Below are 22805 nucleotides of genomic sequence, written 5' to 3' on the forward strand. Positions count from 1 at the left end.
TACCCCACAAAATAGAGAACTCTTGATAACCACCACCATGAGAACCTTAAATTGTACATATAATGTTTATTGCATTGTGTATGATTGAGGTTCTCACAATGCTCATAGCCTTGTGGAATATAACACCATGTAATCTGTTGAAACTCATCTGATATTTTGTAGGATTGTGTTGTCTCCATCTTCAAAGCTGAAGAATAAGCAAAGCAAGAAAACAGCATGAAGCATGTTGCAAGGCTTATTCTTTGACCCTGAAGATGGAGGTGACCTCTTCCTTGAAATGTCAGTTGACTTTCAGTGAACTACACAGCATTCTATCCAAGAAGACAGAACTCTTTATTCTATAAGGAATATAATTAATGTTATAAACACTCTGAAACCTATCCTTTTAAGATGTTTTTCTGCTTCCCCAGAGACCTGTTTATCCTGACTGCTGACCTTTCCACACAAAACCAATTAGCAGGTCCCTCCAAAGTAGAATTTTGTACTCTACTTACTATACATCTTCTTGTCCAAATTGATTCCTGCTCTGAGATTTCAAGTTTTCTTCCTCAAGTAACACAGATGCCATCACACATCCTACCTTTTGCACCATACTCCTGTTACCCTGGTGGTCTACAGATAAGGTTCTGCAATCCTGTTTTAAGGGTTTCAGATTTAAGATAACAATATCTGTCAAATATTTTTTCCACATGCCTTCCCAGTTCATCTGCTAAAGTCCAAATTTTGTGAATTTAGGAAATACCAGGCCACCCACCATATTGCAAATTCCAAATTAATTGGTACATTCCTGTGCTGGTCACCACATCATCATCATATTCTGTGGGCATTTCCATTCACAAAGGGAAGGCAGTTTGTTTCCAGATGAATTCTGCATTGAAACACCTCTGTCAGCCAGTGGTCCACCACTAGTTTCCTCTGATGACTGCTAGTCTCTGTGAATCAGACCTTGATCATTTCTAACATATTTGACTGAAATGGATCCTGAAAATTTGGCTTAAGTATCTTCTAACCTGACTTCCTACTGTTTCTGTTGGTTCTTTAAAAACTACAGCCACAATTTTCAAACATATGCAGCACTTATCAACCATACCTTTTAAATTCTGCATTCAGTTTTCAGATCAGCTGTAAGTATGTGTCAGTTTACATGTCAAAATTATGTACAGTGAGACCCCAGTCTCATATGTCAATGAACATAAATTTCCCGACAAAACCTATACTGTGAATAAAATATCTACTGCCTTCTTTTATCAGAATATGTTAGTTTTTTCTCTATTAGGTGTGTCATTCATTTAATGCAACACATCCCACACACATGGAATGTTTCAGTTATTCTTTATGAGGTGCAATTCAGAGAGAAAAGCCAGAACTCACTACAGAAAGCCTAATTTATCTACATATAGAATGAAATTCAAGGGTTATTTTTTTTTTTAAGAAAATGTAAGTACCTCCTTGTATATTTTATACTTTATTCCAATCTCCAGAACTTCCATATTTAAATGGCAGTATAAATACTGGAATAAAAAACATTATAAATATAACTGAGCAAGGTTATCTTATCTTTCAGTTTACCTGGAATAAAGTATTGTACCGAAATGGCATTATTATGAGAACTGTTTCTGCTTATAAAGAAGTCAACTGAAACAAATACCAATCATAACATTATCACTATCATTCTTCTAGATTGCTTGCTTCTCCAGTTTCTTCATTCTGATAATCATATTCATCTGCTATGTGTAGTCCTGAAAACCGAACTATTTTTGCTTTATCTATCTTCAAAGTTTGGGCCCACTGTCGACCTGTAACAATAATATGTAATGTGGAAATTGTTTTCAAGTAATGGACATGAAAACCAAAATATTTCCAAGTCACAGCTTTTCATTGATCAAAGATTCAGTAATGTCATGGACATTAAGCAAGATAAAAAAAAGTCCCAAGTTGTAACAAATACAGTTGATGTAGCACACTTAAACCAAAAAACAACACCTGGTGTAGTAGAACAGTCAATCGTAATACCCTGACCTATGCCTGAGGTATAATATGTGCCCTGAATGACTGGGGTTTGATTCCTGACAGGCATTGATCTTTTTATTCACCATACTGGTAACAGGGACTATTTCAACTGATGCAACGTGGGTTGGGCATGAAGCTGGCCACATCTCCATATAATGAAGACCTTATGAATGTGTGAATATCTCCACTCCTCCATACATCTTCATGGTGCAGTGCTAAATTAAGCACCTGAGCAGCTTTACTTATTTTTTTTACCTAACTATAAATATTATATGTGGGTAAATATGAAACAGAATTGCCTCTATTTTAATCAAAGAATAACATTACCATCTAGTTCCTTCAGTATGTTTATCAAATTTTCTTCATCTTTATTCTTGATCTTCATATAATGACACCATATTATAAAGTAGTTGAAATACCCATTAATTTAAAACTTACCAGGTGGGATTGAAGCCTCGGCTTCAGATTTATAGCCATAATATCGAGCCCAGTCACCACGTCCAGTAAATAACATGTAACATACAAATCCAAATGCATTCCATGCAAGTAGCATATACACAATAGATAATTTCTGTTTAATAGATGCAGCTCTATCTACTGGTACTGGATTTGTATGTCTTCTAACTAAACGCCGAAGCCACTTGAAGGATATCATTATACACCTACCTGTTAAATAATCAGTGACAAAAATAATGAGTTACTGGTGGAAAGACCAGTGGTTGGAATATCAACAGTTAACAATGACAACAACAATAAAAATGTTTATAGGATAACCTATATTAAACACAATGTATGCAATTAAAATTAGAGTAAGCATGAAATATGAAAGTAAAATTCAAAATTACACACACAGTATGATGAAGGGTATCGCGTGTTATCACAGTCAGTTATACGAGGGTAAGTCAGAGATTATCCGCACTTTCTCCATAACACATCTTTAGGTTTGTCACACTGCCTCCTACGCATGCATTGTTAGAGTTGGTACTACTGTGGTCACGTGATCGAAGTTTTACCTTGATCGCATCATTTTCCTTGATGCTGTGACAGTGTAAACATGGCCGCTCTGCTAGCAGTGTGCACCAATGATTAACAAAGAATAGGGATCCAATTTCTCTGATTGGAAGGTGTGTCAGGAGCTGAAATTCATATGTGGGTTCATCACTATGAGCCAGAATCCAAAAGCCAGAGTATGGCATGGAAACACCCAGGATCACAAACGAAGATGAAATTCAAGACTCAATCTTTCGTGGGAAAGGTGATGCTAACCATTTTTTGGGACTCAAAAAGGCCTATACTGGAAGACTACCTGGAAAAAGGGTGTACGATCAACAGTACAAGATACAGTGATTTGCTGGCCAACAATCTGAAGCCAGCAATTTGCACCAAATGCCGAGGCCTATTGTCGAAGAAAGTGTTGTTGTTGCATGACAATGAACACACACACAAGGACGGCCAGACCATTGAAACCATTAACCATTTGTGTTTCGAGGTGCTGGAACACCCTGCCTACAGCCCAGATCTCGCCCTTTCCGACTATCATCTCTTTGGACCGCTCAAAGATGTTTTACGAGGTTTTTGATTTTCTATGGACAAAGAAGTGGGGGAAGCGGTGCATAAATGGTTACGCAACCAACCGAAAACCTTCTTTGTGGAGGGAATACGCAAGCTTTTGGACCGCTGGACCAAGTGCATCGAAAAGGGAGGAGACTATGTAGAAAAATGAAGTACCTGTTCAACCCCTACTGTTCTATATATGGATTGGAAAAACAAGAATGCAGATAATTTTTTACTTCCCTACGTATAATATTGAAAGCAATGAACCTGACAACATAACAGACATAAGCAACATAAGCATACATAAGCAACTACTCAAGGAAAAGAAAAGTATATACAACCAAGTAACAGTGATGTAGAAAACACTGTATGATACCAACATCATACTGACACAAGATAGAAACAACAGAAAAACACTTCACAAATATCTTGCATAAGACTGAAATGGACCCAGTCCCAAAGACTGGTCAGAATAATAGACAGTTCCAGCCTGTCATGACTGCAGACACCTTGCATGCAATGCAAAAATGCGTATCCCAAGAAAAGCAACAGGACCAAATGATGCATCAATTGACCTCCCAAAAGACTCTTTCTTGTATGATAGAAATATCATCATCATCACTGGCACAACAGCCCTTTGTTAGCCCTGGCCTTCCTATGACAGAAATATGGACAGTGATAGAAGTGTGTTCTATCCCATAAATTTGGGAATCTGGAGTGCTTAAAAGTTCTGCATAAGAGCAAACAAAGCACAGACTCACCAACCTCATCCAGAGGCTTCACAGTACAATGTGGGACTCCAGAAGTTTTATGGAAATACTACATGACAATGGTCAACAAACTGAAAGGACAGAGGTTCTCATCACAGTGACCATAGATTATGGTCTGGTACTGCTCCTGTCCATCCCTATAATCAGGACCACTTTCTTTCATGCTCAGCTTACTCTTCTACCTTGAAGATGGAGGCTGCACATGCCTCAAAAATGTCAAACATGATGTACTGGACGTGGCATAACATTTCGGAAGATAATTTTCAAAATGAAAGAAGTTACCTCAGATGAACAATACAGATTCATGTCAAGGTGATCTACTGCACAGGCTGTGAGAAATGTTCAGCTGGTACAAGAAGCTTCAGCAAGGCCCAAAAGACATGAGTGATGCATTCATGGACTACACCAAAGCAACAGATAGGACAAAAAGAACAACCTTAATAAATGTAAAACAAGTGAAACTATCACCATAACAGGCCATGGAGGCCCATAGGGTTGTGAGACATCAAAGGCTCTCACATTTTCTAGACAACTGGCTCACAGATGGCAGTGAAGTTGTCAGCCTCATGTGCCATCCACCCTTTACCATCAGGAAGATTCCTGGTACTCATTTCTGTTAGAGGTTGACTTGTCCCCAAGGCCACAGTGTGGCTGGAAAAATTAGGTCAACTGAGAAATCCAGTGACCTCATTGGGAATTAAACACACAACCATCTTTCTTGTAGCATAATGCCTCAAACAACTATGCTACCACGTGCCCCGAACAACCTCAATATGTAAATAAAATGAAATTCTGGTAGCCTTAAATTGCTACAAAATATATTTGAATACAATATAATCAGGCTAAATGATGGATTAATAATGTTCAAAGAAACCTGTCAGACATACACATTGTGTCCAGGATCTGTTACGACTGTGTTCATTAAAACACAAGATTTGAATTACTTTCAAAATTTCACCCTTTTTATTCAAAATAGTCTCCTTATGAATCAATACATAGCTGGAATTGACTGAAAAGTTTTCGAAAACAGTCACTGTACTCCTTTTGTGGAATTGCATTTAAGACTGCAGTACATTCCCTTTGGATGTCGGATGGTGTCGTGACAGTCTCCTTTCATCAACAAATTAACTTTTGGGAACAACCAGAAATCTGCTGGAGCCAAATCTGGCGAATATGGAGGATGATCAAGAACTGTGATCCCCTTTCTGGCCAAAAAATTGCACACAATCTTCGATTTGTGGGGTGGGGCACTGTCGTGGAGGAGTGACTAGGAACCTTGCTCTAGATATTCAGGTCGAATTCGAAGAATTCTCGCCCACAAAAGATTGAGGACTCCGAGATAATCAGAATTCACTGTCTGACCTTCTGACAGAAATTCCTTGTGAATAATTCCTTTGGAATCGAAGAAAACGGTTAGCAATGTCTTTACTCGACTCTTCTGCATGCGCACTTTCTTTGGTTTCGGCTTCTTTGGGCTCAACCATGCTACACTCTGCCGCTTTGTGAGAGGCTCATATTGAAAACACAATATCTTGTCACTAGTAACAATCGATTTTGTAAATTCTGAATCACTTTGGGCCGACTGTAACATGTCTTTGCACTCTGGCATGTTGTTCATGGCTTGACAGTGCATGCAGTACAAACCAGACACAGACCTTCCGTTTGCCCAAATCCTTGGTCAAAATTTGATGCACAGTACTTTTTGGTATTCCCAAAAGCTCCTTGATGAGTCTTGCAGAAACACATCTGTCTGATGCAAGGATTTCGGTCACTTTTTTCACATTTTCTTCAGTGCGACTTTTTCTTGGCTTTAATGCACATGGAGCATCTTCAATGTCCTCCCTGCCATCATGAAATACAGCATACCATTGAAAAATGTTCGAGCGACTCAAACAATCACTACTTTTCATCATTTCATGCGCTTCTCCGGCTGTTTTGCCTAACTTCAAACAAAATCTGATGTTGACTCTCTGTTCAACCGCCATTTTCCAACAAGTGTCAGAACACATGCTGCAGCGATGCTTGCGCTTTGAAATTACAGACAGCCACAGCTGAAACTTCAAGAATCTTAATGCCACAACTTGCCAACAGATGGCATTGCAGGGCAAAATAAAAAGAAAAGTCCTAACGGATCCTGGACATACCGTGTACAGTGTTCTGCAAGGTATGTTTATATACTGATGATAAAATACTTCAGTCAGAGAACAAAGACACATTAAAATGACCCTGAATAACCTTGAGGTTGGTCTCATGAGACCAAATTACTCATACATAAACAAGGAATGAAGTCATTGAAAATTCACAATGAAAGTGATATCTTCAAAGATTATGTAAAAATCAATATAACTTGTACTGCATGTCATCAAATACAGCCATTAGAATTAACTCAGTGTATAAGGTTTTCCTTGTACAATTTATTGTTACTTAAGTATTCAAGAAACTGCTAGTTATGGCATCTGAAACTTCACAACTGGCCCTGCAAAAGCCTGTCATTTGAATCTTACTTTGAACCAATTAAATCCAGTTTGCATCTTTATCTTATATTTCTCTGAGATTCATAATATAATGTAATATAAAAGTTGCATTTGACAGTCTTTGGTCGTTAGCAGCATTAAAATAAAACAGTGTGAATAACATGCAGGTACTGATTAGTTATAAATGTTACTTGCAAATATATTTTCAACACCAGCATTACATGTATGAATGAAAATATTAGTAAAAAAATTAAAGTATTTCAAACATCACAAAAGTTCTGATTTAAGATTACTTGGTCTGAAATATTTGGGAATGTTTTGACAAGAAATCTTTGCATATGCTGCCATCACACTGCTTTCCAAATGCAGCAGCCAATTCATGGGATATTCAGAAGTGATAGAAAATGCACTAAAATTTAAACATTAAAATCAAAACCTTATAAATAAATGCTGTTATATTTCATGTCATAGTTATGCCAATGGGAAACACTGTATTACTTTACAGTGTTTATAGTATTTACAGGGTTTATAGTACTGCTGTGATTGTTGCTTACAACACAGTCCTACCAACTTAATTACTTACTATGGAGCTGAGACCTTGAGGAGAAGCCAAATCTGCAGCTACTTAAGAATTTCCCAGCATTTTATGGAACCCGAAGTATCATTATCATGTTCACGAGAGCCCTCCATTGCCCTGCATTTTGGTGACGAGACAGCAACATATACTTAGTTTTCTCTGTGTTTACTTCTAGACCAACCTCCTTACTTGCATCATTTAAAGTCTGTGTGTTTTGCTTTAAGGTATCTATATTATAACCCAGTAGATTCACATCATTGGCACAGACCAACATCTGATGTGTCCCCTTTAATTTCAGTTCCACCTGGTTTTCCTTGACCTTCCTAATGGCATATTCTAAAGCAAAGTTGGAAGGGAGTGGCAATAAAGAATCTCCTTGTCTTAGACCATTCTGGATAGGAAATTTATCAGACAAATGTTTACCTATACAGACTTTACTATAACACATTTTAATCAGCTTAACTAGTTCAATGGGTGTCCCAAAGTCTATCAGAATATTGTACAATACTTGACTCCTAACTGAATCATATGCTTTCTTGAAGTCTACAAATAACTGATGTACTGTCTCATTGTACATCCATTTTTTCTCAAATATCTGACGAATGCAAAAGTTCTGGTCTGTAGGTGATTAGTTGATCTGTTACGTCGAAACCCATGCTGATGATCCCCGATAATTTCATCTATGTATGGACTTTCAACCTTAAAAGGGCTGGGATCAGGTATTAATGACTCAGCTGTGTGCACTTCTATGTGCCTAACATCACTGACCCTATGTACATTCAATAACTGTGAGAAGTAGTTCTTCCACCTATTTAAAATGTTGTGAGAATCTGCAAGCAGATTCTCATCTTTCACTAAGTTACTTCTAGGTTGGTAACCCCTCTTAAAATTATTTGTTCTCTATAGGGGATCTCTAATGTTCTTGTTCTTACTGTTCATTGCAGGGTCATCAATTTAGTCCTACCAACATGCAAACAAAAAATGGGAGGCAGTTATGCAAAAATTTAACAGATTAATTAATTCAACAGTTTGTTAATAAAGTAAGATGATGGATGACTACAATTGATTTTTCACACATGTTAGAAAAGTATGCACATCTTCACCTACAATAACCTCACAATTTTTAAACACGACTCAAAATATGTCAAGTTTCCGAACAGGGTCATGATTCCCTACTACACTCAGACATTACAACTAGACTCTCATAAACATTATTAATGACATATGACTTCTCTAAACTAAGAACACTTAATAACCAGGAATATAATGTCAAGTAGCCCGGTGGAAATGAAATGCCTTAGTTTTCACTGTCGATGTGTAGGCCAATCGAGAAACGCAACAAGCACTCCATTTACGGTTTCCGTTTTCCTAAACGCCAGCGAACTTCTAATTGCTTCTAACCGTTCTAACCTTTCTACACCCCGACGGCACCTTACACTCCATATAAGCTATAATTATTCATGGTCACTACCGGTCACTACTGCGAGAAGCTCAAATCCAACGAAACCTAAAATAACTTTAACCTAACGGGATTTCCTCATCACAAACTTGTTACAAATCTTTTATAATATACTGAAATTCGAAAAGTTATATCAAACAGACGCATTCCATTGGTTAAACACGATATCTTACTGCACTTCTCATTGTAGTTTATGGAAACGTTTACAATAGTGTTATACTTACTTACGTACTTACTTACTTACTCACTCATGGAGCTGAGCCCTTCTGGAGGAGCCGCCAATTCTGCAGCTACTCAAGAATTTCCCAACATTTTATGGAACCCGAAGGTTCATTACTGTGTTCACAAGAGCCCTCCAATGGTCCCTATCCTGAGCCAGATCAATCCAATCCATCCCATTCCATCCTATATCTGTAAGACCCATTTTAATATTGTTCACCCACCTACGCCTTAGTCTTCCCAGTGGTTTCTTTCCTTCTGGCTTTCCCACCAATATCCTGTATGCATTCCTCGTCTCACCCATTCGTGTTACATGCCCTGCCCACCTCATCCCCCTTGACGTGATCATTCGAATTATACTTGGAGAAGAGTACAAGTTATGAAGTTCCTCAGTATGCAGGTTTCACCAACCTCCTCTCACTTCATCTCTCTTCGGTAATAGTTTTATACACCTGAAGAAATTTTATAATGAATTATTTTAATGATTCTCGTTGCAATAACTATGATAAAATGCCACACTATTAATAAGGGCCAATACTGCACTATACTGTCCTACTATCCTTGCCATAGACGAGAACGACGAGAATTATCTCTGCTGAGAAATCAGCTGATTGCTGTGTTTCAAACATGGCGCTGTTGTGTTGTGGTGGAATGACAATATTTTGCTTATTTTTTATTAACACTCGTTTTAGCAGATAATATATGGTGGGCATGAAACGAATGTTTTAATTCAGAATTAATGAAGAACATAAAATGGGCAAACTATGTTACTATCTGCGCCATGGAATTCTGAGTATTGTCACAGGGCTTCTACACGAAGACGAACATGTTGATCCCGTGGAAAGGGCTGTTGTAGAGAAGTTACTTTGGTGTGCTGCTAGAGATACGCATAATGAATGGTGATGCATTTTTAATCATCATTTATATAATATATGCAGTTCACAATTTGCAAAGATTTTTCGGCATCTGTTTTTAGAACCCAATTTACGTTTGCAGAATTGTGTCCAACATTATTTTTCCATAGGTAGGAGGGAGGGAAAAGAGAAAAGCAATCTTATACAGTAATGAATGACACAGTACTAAGAGCTAATGTATATATAATATTGAACTGCTAAGTAGTATTCAATTCAATTCAATTCATTTATTTCATCCATAGCTGTAGAAATTACAATTGGACATGTCAGATAACAACAACATTACATCAAGCATAACATTCAAAGTACATGAATATAGAATAATAAATAATAAATACCTAAGACTAGAGAAAATATTTAAAACATATATACAGATTGTTTACAACATACAAACAGACTATTTAAAACATATTCCCGTACATATAAATAATACATCATAAACAGCATTGAATGCTGTTTATGATGTGTACAGCTTCCGTGCCTTACTGTATATCTTAACATTTTTAATATGAATGCAATACTTTGCGTTCGAATGTTTAGCACTCGTATTCCGGAGGCCCTGGGTCAAATCTCGGCCTGGAAACCAGCTTTCATGACAGGTCTTTTTATATTTTTCCTCAGTCTCAAGCAAATCTGGCATTGCGTCTCAAATTAGGATATGATTTCTTCCTTCCATATCCTTTCCATTTCATTATTTTGTAATTAAGCTGTTGTGTTGTTGCTAGATACACCACAGATAATAACAATAAGAGAAATGTGTGTGCTCCCAAAAGTTCATATTTTATGCATGCTTTCTTTGCTATTTTGTGTACCTCATTGGTCATCATGGTCATTTACTGTGATAAAAATCTGTTACTACACAGCCAACTGACAGTACAGATATGAAGCCCCACGAAATAAAGAAATGTAATGAATGGTAGGCATACCACGCTGCATAGAGAGATTGATAACTTTCTGTTTGCATTTTATTAAATATACGCTATATGTACATACAGGTATCCCTCAGTTTGCGAATGTAATTTATTCCATGAAAACTGTTCACAAGGTGAAATGAATCAAAAATAAAATATCAATTACTTTATTGTAAAAGTCACCTTGAAACATTAGCTGTTCAATGTGGCACAAATGAAGTATGGTGAGTGAAAAATAGGTACATATTTGTTGATTTTCTTTGTGTCATGTTTACATATCACTTGACAGCCATATTGGATGAGAAGAAACTTTTTATTATAATACAAAACAAAAACAAATGAATATAGATCAATATTACCAACTTTAACATTTTTACATTACTACATTCTCAACATTCCTCTTTAATTTCAAAATGTTATCAACATTATTAGCTGTTTTACAAAGTTAAATTGAATAACACTTAGGAATTTTGGTCTTCAGATTACAAAATTAGTACACATTATTAAAATGTTCTCAGTCTTATCAAAATCAGACTTATTTCTTCTTAAGTATAATGTCTGTAATCTTGCTAAATTTCTCTGGTGATAGCAGTTTTGTTAAAATGTCTGCCACCTAAGTTTCACTGTTAAATATTTGATTGAGAACAGTTTCTCTTTGAATTGTTCACTTATGTAGTGACACCTAATGTCTATGTGCTTACTCCTACGCTTTACTTGTCCAAATTCTATTAGCTTGATTGCACTCTGATTGTCGACACACAGTTCAGATTCTGCCCTTTTTCCTGCCAACTCCTCTATCAATGTCTTTAGATATTTCAATTCTTTACAGCACTCAGCTTCTGCAATATATTTGGCCTCAGTGGTTGATAATGCAAGAATACTCTGTTTCCTAGAGCACCATGATATTGGGCCCCCTGACATCATAATTACATATCCCGTTACACTCTTCCTATCCTTTATCCCCTGCATAATCAGCATCACTAAATGCTTCCAGGTCTTGGAGTCAGGTGAGGTATATTTTATTCCTGAATCTCGTGTACCTTTCACATACCTAAGGGTCCTTTTCACATTTTGAACAGCTATTACTACCGTCCCTCTTCTCTTTGTTTGCTCGTCATTGCTCCGGCCGCTCCTTTCCTCCTCGAAGTTGCTACGGCTACTCCTGCTTGCCGCTCCGCCCACCTTTACCCTTCCTTGCAATTTGGGTTCCGAAGTAACCAGGTTGGATTTAGGATAATGGTAGGCATGGATCTCTTTCTCAGGTCGATAACAGGTCTTTCTTCGAAGAAACTTCAACACAACAAACCCTTGGCTTTACAACCTTAGGTTTAATTTACTTATTCTTTGTCACAATCACTAATCTATCATTTTCAATTATACAGCACTCACTATTTATAATAGTTACATTGGCACTGTCCCGCCTACAAAGGCAATTCTATGGGGAAATAGCCATTGCCTCCACTCACGAGGAGTGTATCTTATCAACTCTTGCCTACCACTGGCTTGGCGATGCTAACAGACCTAAGGGCCTTCCCAGCACCACACCCTAGATGACATCATTCCCCACATCAATCCGGGGATCCACCGTCCATTCTCCAGCTACAAAACTGCACATACAAAATAATGCCGTGATATTGTCACGTAGGCACCTCCCTTCCAGGGCCTCACACATTGAAGTCCACTAGTGATCGGTTACACTATTTTGTCAAGATTTTCCAAGTTTTGACTTTCCACATTTACAGCTAATGCCAGATATAGCAGGCTTCCTACAGCTTCTCTGTAAAGAAATCTTGTGTCATTTTCTCCTTCCTCATTTGTTGGATTGGTCGTGGCCATGGGTGTTTTCATTTCTCGACTTTCTTGCAAGTTGTATTTTTCCAACATTTGGCTTGCATAGTTGGTTTGAGAGATATGTATCCCATCTGGTTGCCTCTCAATTTGTATTCCTAAATACACATTTGGATTTGTGGTTTTTATTATCTGGAATTGATTTTCCAGTTTCAGCAAAATTTCCTCTATTTGTCTTTCATCCTCTCCCATGATTTTCCCGCCATGAACAAACTATTGGCATCATTCTTAAAAATGCATTGGTCAGATTGTAGTTGGTTTAGACCTTGTTCCTTTAGAAAGGTTGTCAACTTCTCGTTCCGTTGCGATGATGCTTGTCTTAGGCCATATAATGCCTTTTTCAGGATACGTATCTTGCCAGTGTTCTTGTATCCTTCTGGTATCTCAATGTAGTTTTCCTCCTCAAGGTCTCCATACAGGAAGGCAGTCTTCACATCAAGGTTTCCATGTTCATATTCTTACCTGCTGCTATGGCAAACAGTACTCTAAGAGAATTCATGTCAACAACTGTGCTAAAGGTATCCTTGAAATCTGTTTCCCCTTCCTTTTGTTGACATTCTCTCACAACCAGTCTGGTTTTGTGTCTTCCATCATCCTTTGTTTTGAAAACCCATTTACTGGTCAGAATTTTCTCTCCAACCATCCGTTACATGCTTTGAATTCAGTCTTCCCCAGTTTTTCAGCAACTTTTTTAGCATATTCCTGTACCATAGAACCTGACAACGGGGGATTTTTCGCCCTCACACTAACAAACCACCCCCACACTATTTCATTAACGTCTTCGTTTGCAGTTTTCTTAAGTTCTCTTTTTATTTTTCCATTAGTACAAGTTTCTCACCACTTCAAAATTTCCATTTTCTTCTTTAGAATCTCATACACTTGAGTTTTACCAACATTAAACATTTTCATGATCTGCTTAACAGACAATTTATCTCACTCACTCACATGAATCACTTTTAATCTTGTGTTAAGATCAAGCACAACTCTTGTCTTTGTAGCCATGATGAAAACTGCTAGACTAAAGTAAAACTGTAGGCCTAGAGCCCTTACTGAATACAATTTCCAGAAGGGGAAAACAATTATGCTGAATCTCAGTGCAGGTAGTGCAGTACCATTAGAAGCTTATTTTAAAGAGTTAGGGAAAACAAAATTCTGTAGAATGTATAGAATGCCTAAAATTATTCTAAACGATGCATTCCGGAAGACTGGAAATTTTCCGTATAAAGGCTTATTTTAATTTCCGTTGTCCGCGTTAGACAGATTCCGTTTAATCCAGGTTATTTAACATCTTTTTCAGCCTCAAAGTCAAGGGACCTGAAAATATTTCCGTTTAAGACAGATTTCCGTTTAATAAAGGGTACATTTAAGGTAGGCTTTACTGTAAATTGGAACAGTACAGACCAGAAATTTGTCTTTACTATTATAAAAGATAAACTCCCTGTGAAGCTTTCATATTATCCACCTTGTACAAAGAGCATACAGAAGCATAAATATGTACATAAACTGAACATAAATAATTCATATGTTTAAAATAATGAGTTGATTTGTTTCAGCATTTCATCTCGAATTCTTAGATGTCCATGGCATAAAAGTTGGCTGGCTGCAGTACTTATCCAGACCGCAAAACTTTTTGTCGCTGATGGGAATATTGTGACAATGAATGAAGTGGAAGTCATGAAAAAAGAAACAGAATTCCATTGTATTTTAAACAGTTTACCACAAGCCAAATCACATTGTAACATCCTTGAGGTATGTACATACATACATAGATACATAATTTCACAGATCCATTGTCCGGAAACCGGACCGGATATTGAATTCATCAGCAAAATGACATTGCAAAATGCAGTCTAGTCTCAACAATTAAAATATTCAAGAATTATAAAATAAAAACACAATAATAAAATAAAAAGCAGTCATATAACAAATCTAGATAATACATAATCTTGGAAAGACAACAATAATGTATTATGCTTGCCTGTATGCCATTTATTCATCTACCGAATAAAATGCATTTAAAATAAGATAATCTTTTAGCCTTTGTTTAAAAGTATTAATATTGTCTTTCAAAGAATATATATTGTATGGCAAGTTATTAAATATTCTAATGGATGAAAAATGCACACTCTTTTGAATGGAAGATAATCTCACAAAGGAAACATGTAGTTTATTATGCCACCTAGTACTTAATTTGTGTATGCCATTATTCACCTGATACATATCAGGATTTTTGAGTACAAACAAGACTATGGAATATATATATAAACAGGGGACAGTAAGTATGCCCGTTGTCTTAAAGCCTTCCCTACATGAACTCCTTGGCCCTAATCTTAACAAGACTCTTAATGCTCTTTTTTGTACAGTAAATATACTTTTCATTAATGAAGAAGAGCCCCAAAAAATGATATCGTAATTAAGTTGAGCCTGCACATGAGAAAAGTAAACCATACGTAAAACTTGTCCACTCACCGTAGGCTGCAATTTTCTAAGCATGAAAATTGCAGTACTTAATTTTTTTGTTAAATTATCGGAATATTGTTTCCACTTGAGATGACTGTCAAGGCACACACCCAAGAAATTAACACTTTCATCAATATTAAGAACTTGATCGTTATATTCCACATGTAATGGATAGTCCATGGTCATAGGCGTAGTAAATTTAATTACATGTGTCTTCTTTAGATTAAGGACTAATTGATTATTTTGAAACCATTCATAGATATGATTCATTATTTTATTTATTTTATGATTCAATGTGGTGATGTCTTTTGAGGAAACAATAATGGTGGTATCATCCGCGTAAAGAATGGTATGAGCCAAACCATCTAGAGTACTTGGCAGGTCGTTAATGTAAACATTAAATAGTAATGGTCCCAAGACAGAACCCTGGGGAACACCATGTCTGCAGGTTACCCATCTAGAAAGAAAGGTGGTTGAGTCATGAGTGTGTAATACAGTTCTCTGTTTCCTATTATGTAAATATGATTTGAGCCATTTCAAAATACATCCTTTAATACCATAATGTTCTAACTTTTGGATTAGTAGGTTGTGCTTAACACAATCAAAAGCCCTTGTAAGGTCACAAAATACACCTACCACTAGTTCTTTGTTATTCCATGCCTTATAAATAGCTTCTGTTAGTTTGAAGATAGCATTTTGTGTAGATATACCATTTCTGAATCCAAATTGCCCATCCACAATAATATTATTGTTTGTCAAATGTTGTTTTAGTCTATTAAAGACTAATATTTCAAATAATTTAGAAAAACCTGTCAATAAAGAAATAGGCCTATAATTAGATATTTCAGATGTATCACCTTTTTTAAAGCATGGTATAATGTTAGCGTATTTTAGTCGATCTGGGTATATACCTGTTGTTAAGGAAAGATTGTAGATGTGAGTAAGGGGCTTAACTATCTGCGCCCCACATAACTTGATAATTTTATTAGACAACCCATCGTATCCACTAGAGGTCTTATTCTTTAATGAAAAAATTGTGCTTAAGACTTCCGCTGAAGTAATGGGAACATTAACTATATCTGGATAGCTGCCAAAAAGGCTACATCTAATTGTGGGATGTGCACCTTCATTGTTAGGAAACTGACTAATTATCTGATCTATTGAGTCTATGAAGAATGTGTTAAAAGACTCAGCTGCTGTATTTATGTGGATTGTTTTCTTATCACATCTTAATTCTGTGGGAATAAACTTCTTTTTGGAAGCATGACCCACTTCGTTGTTAATAATTTTCCATGACACCTTGGATTTGTTAGTGGATTCGGTTAACAAATCATTATAATACATTTCTTTTGCTTTATAGATGACCTTTCTTAATATGGAACAATATCGAGTATAATACTCTTTTAATTTAGGACAACTAGTTACTCTACTCATCATGTAAAGATATTTTTTACGCCTACAGGACACTCTAATTCCATTAGTAATCCACTGATTATTATACACAGTATTTACCACAGATTGCATAGGAAAACATGATTCAAAATTAACTAAAAAGGTACTCAAAAATTTATTAAAACTAGCATTAACATCTGTGTTATCCAGGGTACCGTCCCATTCCTCATTGTGTAACATGTCAATAAATTTTAAGACTCTAGACTTGGTTATTAGTCTTTTCCTAACAAGCCTATTGTTCTTTACTTGAGATTCAAAAACATTATTTATCATCAAGTATTGTGCATCATGGTCTGAGAGCCCATTCATTACCGAATAGACTTGAACAGTGTTTAACCTATTATAATCCAAAAATATATTGTCTATAGCAGTGCTAGATTCTTTGGTTATCCTTGTAGGGAAGTCGACAACGCGACATAAATTATATGTATACAAAAGTGAGATTATCTGGTGAACATTGTTTGAATTACTTAAAAAGTTTACATTAAAATCACCACACAATATAATTTCTAACTTAGGCTTATATAAAAATTTTAAAATTATTTCTAGTTGATTGACAAATTCTTGGATGTTACCACTAGGAGATTTATAAATACATAAAAGTATAAAAATATTGTTACCAATTTTCATCTGAATTGCACAAGCCTCTATGACCTTTTCAATACAATATTTGGAAATATCCGCTACATTACAGCTCAGATCGGATTTACAGTAGATGCATGCTCCACCTCCAATATTATATTGACGTGAAAAGTTGGAGGCCAAATAATAATTTTCAGGTTTTATTGTTAATAATTTCTGCTCTACCAAATAATGTTCTGTGATACAAATAATGTGTGGACTTAAGTCATGGCCATACAGCATACAGGTCAGTTCAACAATTTTATGCTGGAGCCGTCTTATATTTTGTTGAAATACATTTAATGTTTTAAGCTTAGGCTGAGATTTATTCAGTCCCCAGAAATTCTGATGGTATATCTTGAAAGAGTTAACTGCAGGAACATGTTCTACAGCCTCACAACCTATCTGAGATTGAGTATTTATATGTAGGGTGGCAGTGGATGAGTTGGGGGGAGTGATCTGAAGTATATCGGGTACCTTGTGAATATCATTTACCATAAAAAAGCATTTTTCCTGGTCACTGGAACTTTCTTTTGCCTGTTTGATGTTCTGGGGCAAGTTTCTACGGGATCTAAGGTGACCAGTTGGTTAAATTCATTCTCGCTATTTATGAGGATTTCGTTTCTGTTTACAGGTACTATGGTGGTATCTCCCTTTATTTGATCATTTTTCCATCCTAAGCTAATNCTTCTATCTGGGTGTCTGAAACTCAGTACAGAATAGTATAGGAGGTTATTTGAGAGCCTGCCATAAATTGTTAGGCCACTCCAGTGGAAGAGGGACAAGCTCCTGCCAACTCTTTCCTTTCATGTACAGTCCTGCAGTGCAGTGTACAAGCCTACAGGCCAATAGATCACAATCCACTCAGATCACAGCAGATGCCATAAATGGTGACTATTGTTATGCATGCATTCAATGCACTGCCATAAATTATTCACATTCCTGTGTTGAAGTTATTTTTTTAAAACCAAGCAAACTTGAAGCTTGAAATTCTAAAACCCATTCTGCTCTGTAAGGCATCTGAGGGATTTCTGAAGAGAATGTTCAAATTTAGCAGTGAGTTTGCCCACTTTCTCTTTAATTGGCATGTGGAATGTTGATTCAGTTCTTGTCCAGTAATGGCTCTTTGTGTCTCAATTTATTTACAAGTGTATGATTAGTTTTTTTCTGTTTGGAATTTTAGGATCTGAAATTTATCCCGGGATATTATTTTACCTACACAACCACTTTTCACATACATATTGTGACATGACGCCCTAAAGCTGGAATTGTGAAATCCGAGGATATGTCCATTGCTAGGCAACTGCTCAGTAAACACATTCCCATGGCAATGAATACACAAGCAACAATCGAATAACTTCTGTTGCTATGCAACAACACTGTAAACATGCCATCTCAAAAATAGAGAGGCTGTTGTTTTCTGTATGGTCCATGCCGAGGAGCTATAAAAAGGACAAAGAAGGTTGTTGGTTGAGTTTGGAGATGACAGCCTGCCAGCAAGTGAGCTTGGGAGCAGAAAAATAGAATTGAATCAAGTCTTTGGGGTTGGCAAGTTGCAGAATAATGGCAAGAAAGGAATTAGGCTGTGCAAAAAAGACTTCATGTGTGATTTGAACTGACAGTGAGACTGTCATGAAATCCATTGCCAGGATATGGCTAGTGAAGACTGAGAACCCTAATGCATTTGTAATGGTGAACTGTAAAGTGTGGAGATTAGTAGTAGCACTGTAATTGCCTGTAGTTCCGAATTGAATGTATAAGATGGCAAAAAATCTGATTCAACCAACCCGAAAACCATCTATAAGTCATGCACCCCCCTGTTCATGACAGTATCATACATGTTCACTCATTGTTCTCACATAACATCACATAAGGCAAATACAGTACCAATAGCAATGTGACACTCAGGATTTATCAGTGGGTGAGCACATAACACACAACCTTTTTTCACACTAGCTGCTCAGTTATTTACTGGGATGATATTCAAGAACAATTGTAATCTGTATATGCTTTTGGGTATTTACATAAAAACTGGTTACCCAAATAAGTTGTTGTTTGTCACATTAATGCTACCAGCCATAGAAGTTTATTAGTAACAACTAAATCCAAAGACTAACTTTAGAAGGCTTTCAAATATTTATTTCCAAAATCAAAAGCCCAATCTTGTGGACTTGTTGGAGGCAAATACTAAGGTCAAGCTTTAAAACCTGTATTTAGAAGTAAACTTCAAAGGTTAGGTTAGCAGTGCTAATGTGGCGGACAGCATGGCAGTAACTTATAAAGTTACAGGGGTCACCTGCTAATATGTAATTATGGCACTTTTGGTTTGTTGAATATGCCACAAGTCCAGGTGTGGACAAACTGAACTGATGTGAATAGCACACAGAACTTCCACATGAATGGCCAAACAATTTACATCAGGCTCTGAAATAATTTCATGTACAATTCAAATTTCATTACTAAACAACACATCTGACTCGCATTAACTGCCAGAATTTTGATCAAAAGACAATTTTTTAAGACTTTCCCAGAGGACAGTGATTTTGGTTATCCCTTTCCTGTGAAGATTGAAAGTTCTTGCAAGAATTTACACCTTCTGTCCTCTAAAGTCTTCATTTGAATGGAAAGCATTGGTAATAAAGGTGATTTCCATCCCTCAAAAGCTAAGTAATTATGCAGTGCTGCACTATCGGCCACCTAATCCAGTAGAAGTTTTTGGAAGAATTTATGCTGTTGCCTTTTACCAGATATTATATCCTATATAGCAAGACTTGCAAGAATCACATAATAATTATACAGTTTTGTGCAGAAGTTCTGCTAGTACATATTCCCACTCAAACTTTTGTACTGTCACCACATTTGAAGTTGCTAAGATATAAAATAAGTTAATAGAAAATGCTGCACTATGGCCCTGGGGTTCACTCAGCCTCTAACAGAAATGAGTAACAGGAATTAATTAAATAATTTTCCTGTGCAGTAAGGCGCGGCCGGCGTGTAAGGCTGACAACCTTACTGCCATCATTGAGCCAATTGTCTAGATAATGTGGGAACCTCAACGTCTCACAACCCTATGGGCCTTCACAGCCTGTTACAGGGATACGTTTACTTTATTTATTTTTACAAACAGTTTGAGCATGTTTGTGATATACCTTCACATTGTTTATTTATTCTTGGTTTATTTAGGGATGCTTTCAGTATTTTGGATTATGTAGCATTGATCACTTATTATTGAATTAAATAGAAATCTGAATATAGCAATTATATAATTGCCATGTTAGATATTCTCCAACAGAACTACATTAAAAACTGTTTATTTAGAAGATGTATTTCCATGCAAGACTTCAGGGTCCCTATATTAAGTGGTGACAGTGTCACTCCCATTTCAGAAGTTAGGATGGCCATCAGGTTAACATTGAAAAGTACAAAGGATGTTCATACCAGGTTTCATTAAAAGTGGTCATTTGGGTCACATGTTCCTAGGGGAAGGGGTTTGGAGAAGCAAACATGTGGACAGGTGGGTGGGTGGGTGGATACATGGGTGGATGTATGGATGGACAGACAGACGGACACATGAAATGATCATACCATTTTTTTTTTTTTTTCCCCATTCATGAGACAAGTCTTTGGAGCTAGTGGACCTATTTTGTGGCCATTGTCTGGTTCACAAGATACAAGGGTTTGCATTTTCAAAATTAGCATGGAAATCAATAATTTTAATTTAGCCATCCATTTTGAACTTCCAGATATACTTATGATGTGTCTGTGAGATTTTAAAATCCAGTGTTTAATTTTTCCAGGAGCTTTTATGTCTTTATGGTCAGGTTGTTCGAGCAGATCGTGTGATGTCTCCACTTCAGAGCCTATCAGAAGATGCACATAGCTTCATATGTGAGAGCTTGTTACTAGATCCAGTGACTACAAATTCTGTAATTCAGCATTTGTTGTGTGTGTGGTGCCCTCATTTCTTGCATATAGATGGTGAATTGCAGAACATTTACACAGAAGCTCTTGAATTATGCATTTTGGAATTGGAGAACAGAAACAGCAGGATGAGTATAAATAAATGTAATTGCTTTTATTTCTACTATGCTACATTAAAGAATTATAATTAACCCTTTCCGGTCAATTGCCGATATATACACGGCAGGGTGACTGTATATCCATGGACAAATGTTGATATTCTACGTGGTGCAATCCAAAAGTTCCCGAAATATATTAATAAAAACTATTACATCTTACCCAGATCTTATTCTGCACCATCGCCTTCAAAGTAGTCCCCTTGGGAGTGCATACACCAATCCCAGCATTTCTGCCACTTTTCAAATGCATCCTGGAAGTTTTTCTTTGTTAGGGTGTTTAGTACCATCTGCATTTCTGCTTGAATTTCCTCAACTGTATCAAATCTTCGCCCCTTCAACTTGATTTTCATCTTGGGGAAGAGAAAGAAGTCACATGGAGCTAAGTCTGGTGAGTACGGTGGGTGGGGAACAACTGCCATCTTGTTTTTAGCCAAAAATTCCTGCACAATGTAAGCCATATGTGGTCGTGCGTTGTCATGGTGGAGTAGCCAGTCGTTCGTGCGCCACTTCTCTGGACGTTTTCTCCTCATGTTCTCCCTCAAACGCCTTAGAACATCGCGACAGAACCCTTTATTGACTGTCTGACCAGGAGGGACAAACTCCTTATGAACAATCCCGTCAATATCAAAAAAACAGATCAACATGGACTTAATGTTGCTCTTGACTTGTCAAGCTTTTTTTGGCCGAGGTGAAGAAGGGCTCTTCCATTGCGATGATTGCTGCTTGCTTTCAGCATCATAGCCATAAACCCAACTTTTGTCACCAGTGACAACCTTCGAAAGAAAGTTTGGATCCTCTTGAAGCTGTTGCTGAAGTTCCCTGCAGACTTCCAAGCGATGCTGCTTCTGTTTATTTTGCAGCAGTCATGGCACAAACTTCGCCGCAATCCTCCTCATGTTCAGTTCCTCTGATAAAATTCGTTGATATGTACCATAACTTAGTCCCAAGGCGTTACAGAGGTGTTGGATGGTCAGTCTATGATCTTGCAGAATGAGATCCCTAACTTTCGCGACATTTTCTGGTGTTTTGCCCGTTGACAGCCGTCCCAAACGATCGTCATCATCAGTCAATATTCAGCCCTTTTTAAAACGCTTATACCAGTTGTAAGTTTGTGTCTGGCCTAAACTGTTTTCACCAAATGAATATTAGATTTAATTTTACCGACCACACAACACCTTTTTTTATTTACTGTCACACTACATGTTTCGACCTCAAGAGGTCATCCTCAGGTGTATGAACACAGTTGCACAATCACACGCAATCACATTTCGTTTTTCCACTTATTTTTGATCCTGTATCCTCTTCAGGTCCACGCTCAAATAATATGTGTCAAGTTCTTCTTATAAAATATAAGTTAAAAATACAAATGTTAAAAGTTAAAATTTAAAATTTAAAATTTAGTTCACTGTATCTAGTTATATTACCACTTGGTTAAAAAGTTCATGAAATAAACTTCA

General features: G+C 36.8%; 2 protein-coding genes across 3 annotated transcripts in view; one reads left to right on the forward strand and one right to left on the reverse strand.

Annotated features, from left to right (window-relative positions):
• Positions 1-1446: 1446 nt before the first annotated feature.
• Positions 1447-7708, reverse strand: LOC111866419. Its single transcript, XM_023855352.2, has 3 exons — positions 7575-7708; positions 2449-2676; positions 1447-1796 (listed from the first exon to the last, which is right to left on the reverse strand). The coding sequence occupies exons 1-3, from the start codon at positions 7657-7659 to the stop codon at positions 1669-1671; spliced, it is 441 nt and encodes a 146-aa protein (XP_023711120.1). The 5' UTR covers positions 7660-7708; the 3' UTR covers positions 1447-1668.
• A 1952-nt stretch (positions 7709-9660) lies between these two features.
• The window catches only part of LOC111866417, a 109653-nt gene continuing 96508 nt past the window's right edge, over positions 9661-22805 (forward strand). For both annotated transcript variants that reach the window (XM_023855346.2, XM_023855347.2), the window contains exons 1-3: positions 9661-9962; positions 14290-14485; positions 21067-21334. In XM_023855346.2, coding sequence (XP_023711114.1) covers positions 9817-9962; positions 14290-14485; positions 21067-21334 — 610 coding nt within the window. In that variant the 5' untranslated portion in view covers positions 9661-9816. The remainder of the gene's footprint in view (positions 9963-14289; positions 14486-21066; positions 21335-22805) is intronic.

The sequence above is a fragment of the Cryptotermes secundus genome, unplaced genomic scaffold (genome assembly GCF_002891405.2).
Source record: "Cryptotermes secundus unplaced genomic scaffold, Csec_1.0 scaffold193, whole genome shotgun sequence".
NCBI lineage: Eukaryota > Metazoa > Arthropoda > Insecta > Blattodea > Kalotermitidae > Cryptotermes > Cryptotermes secundus.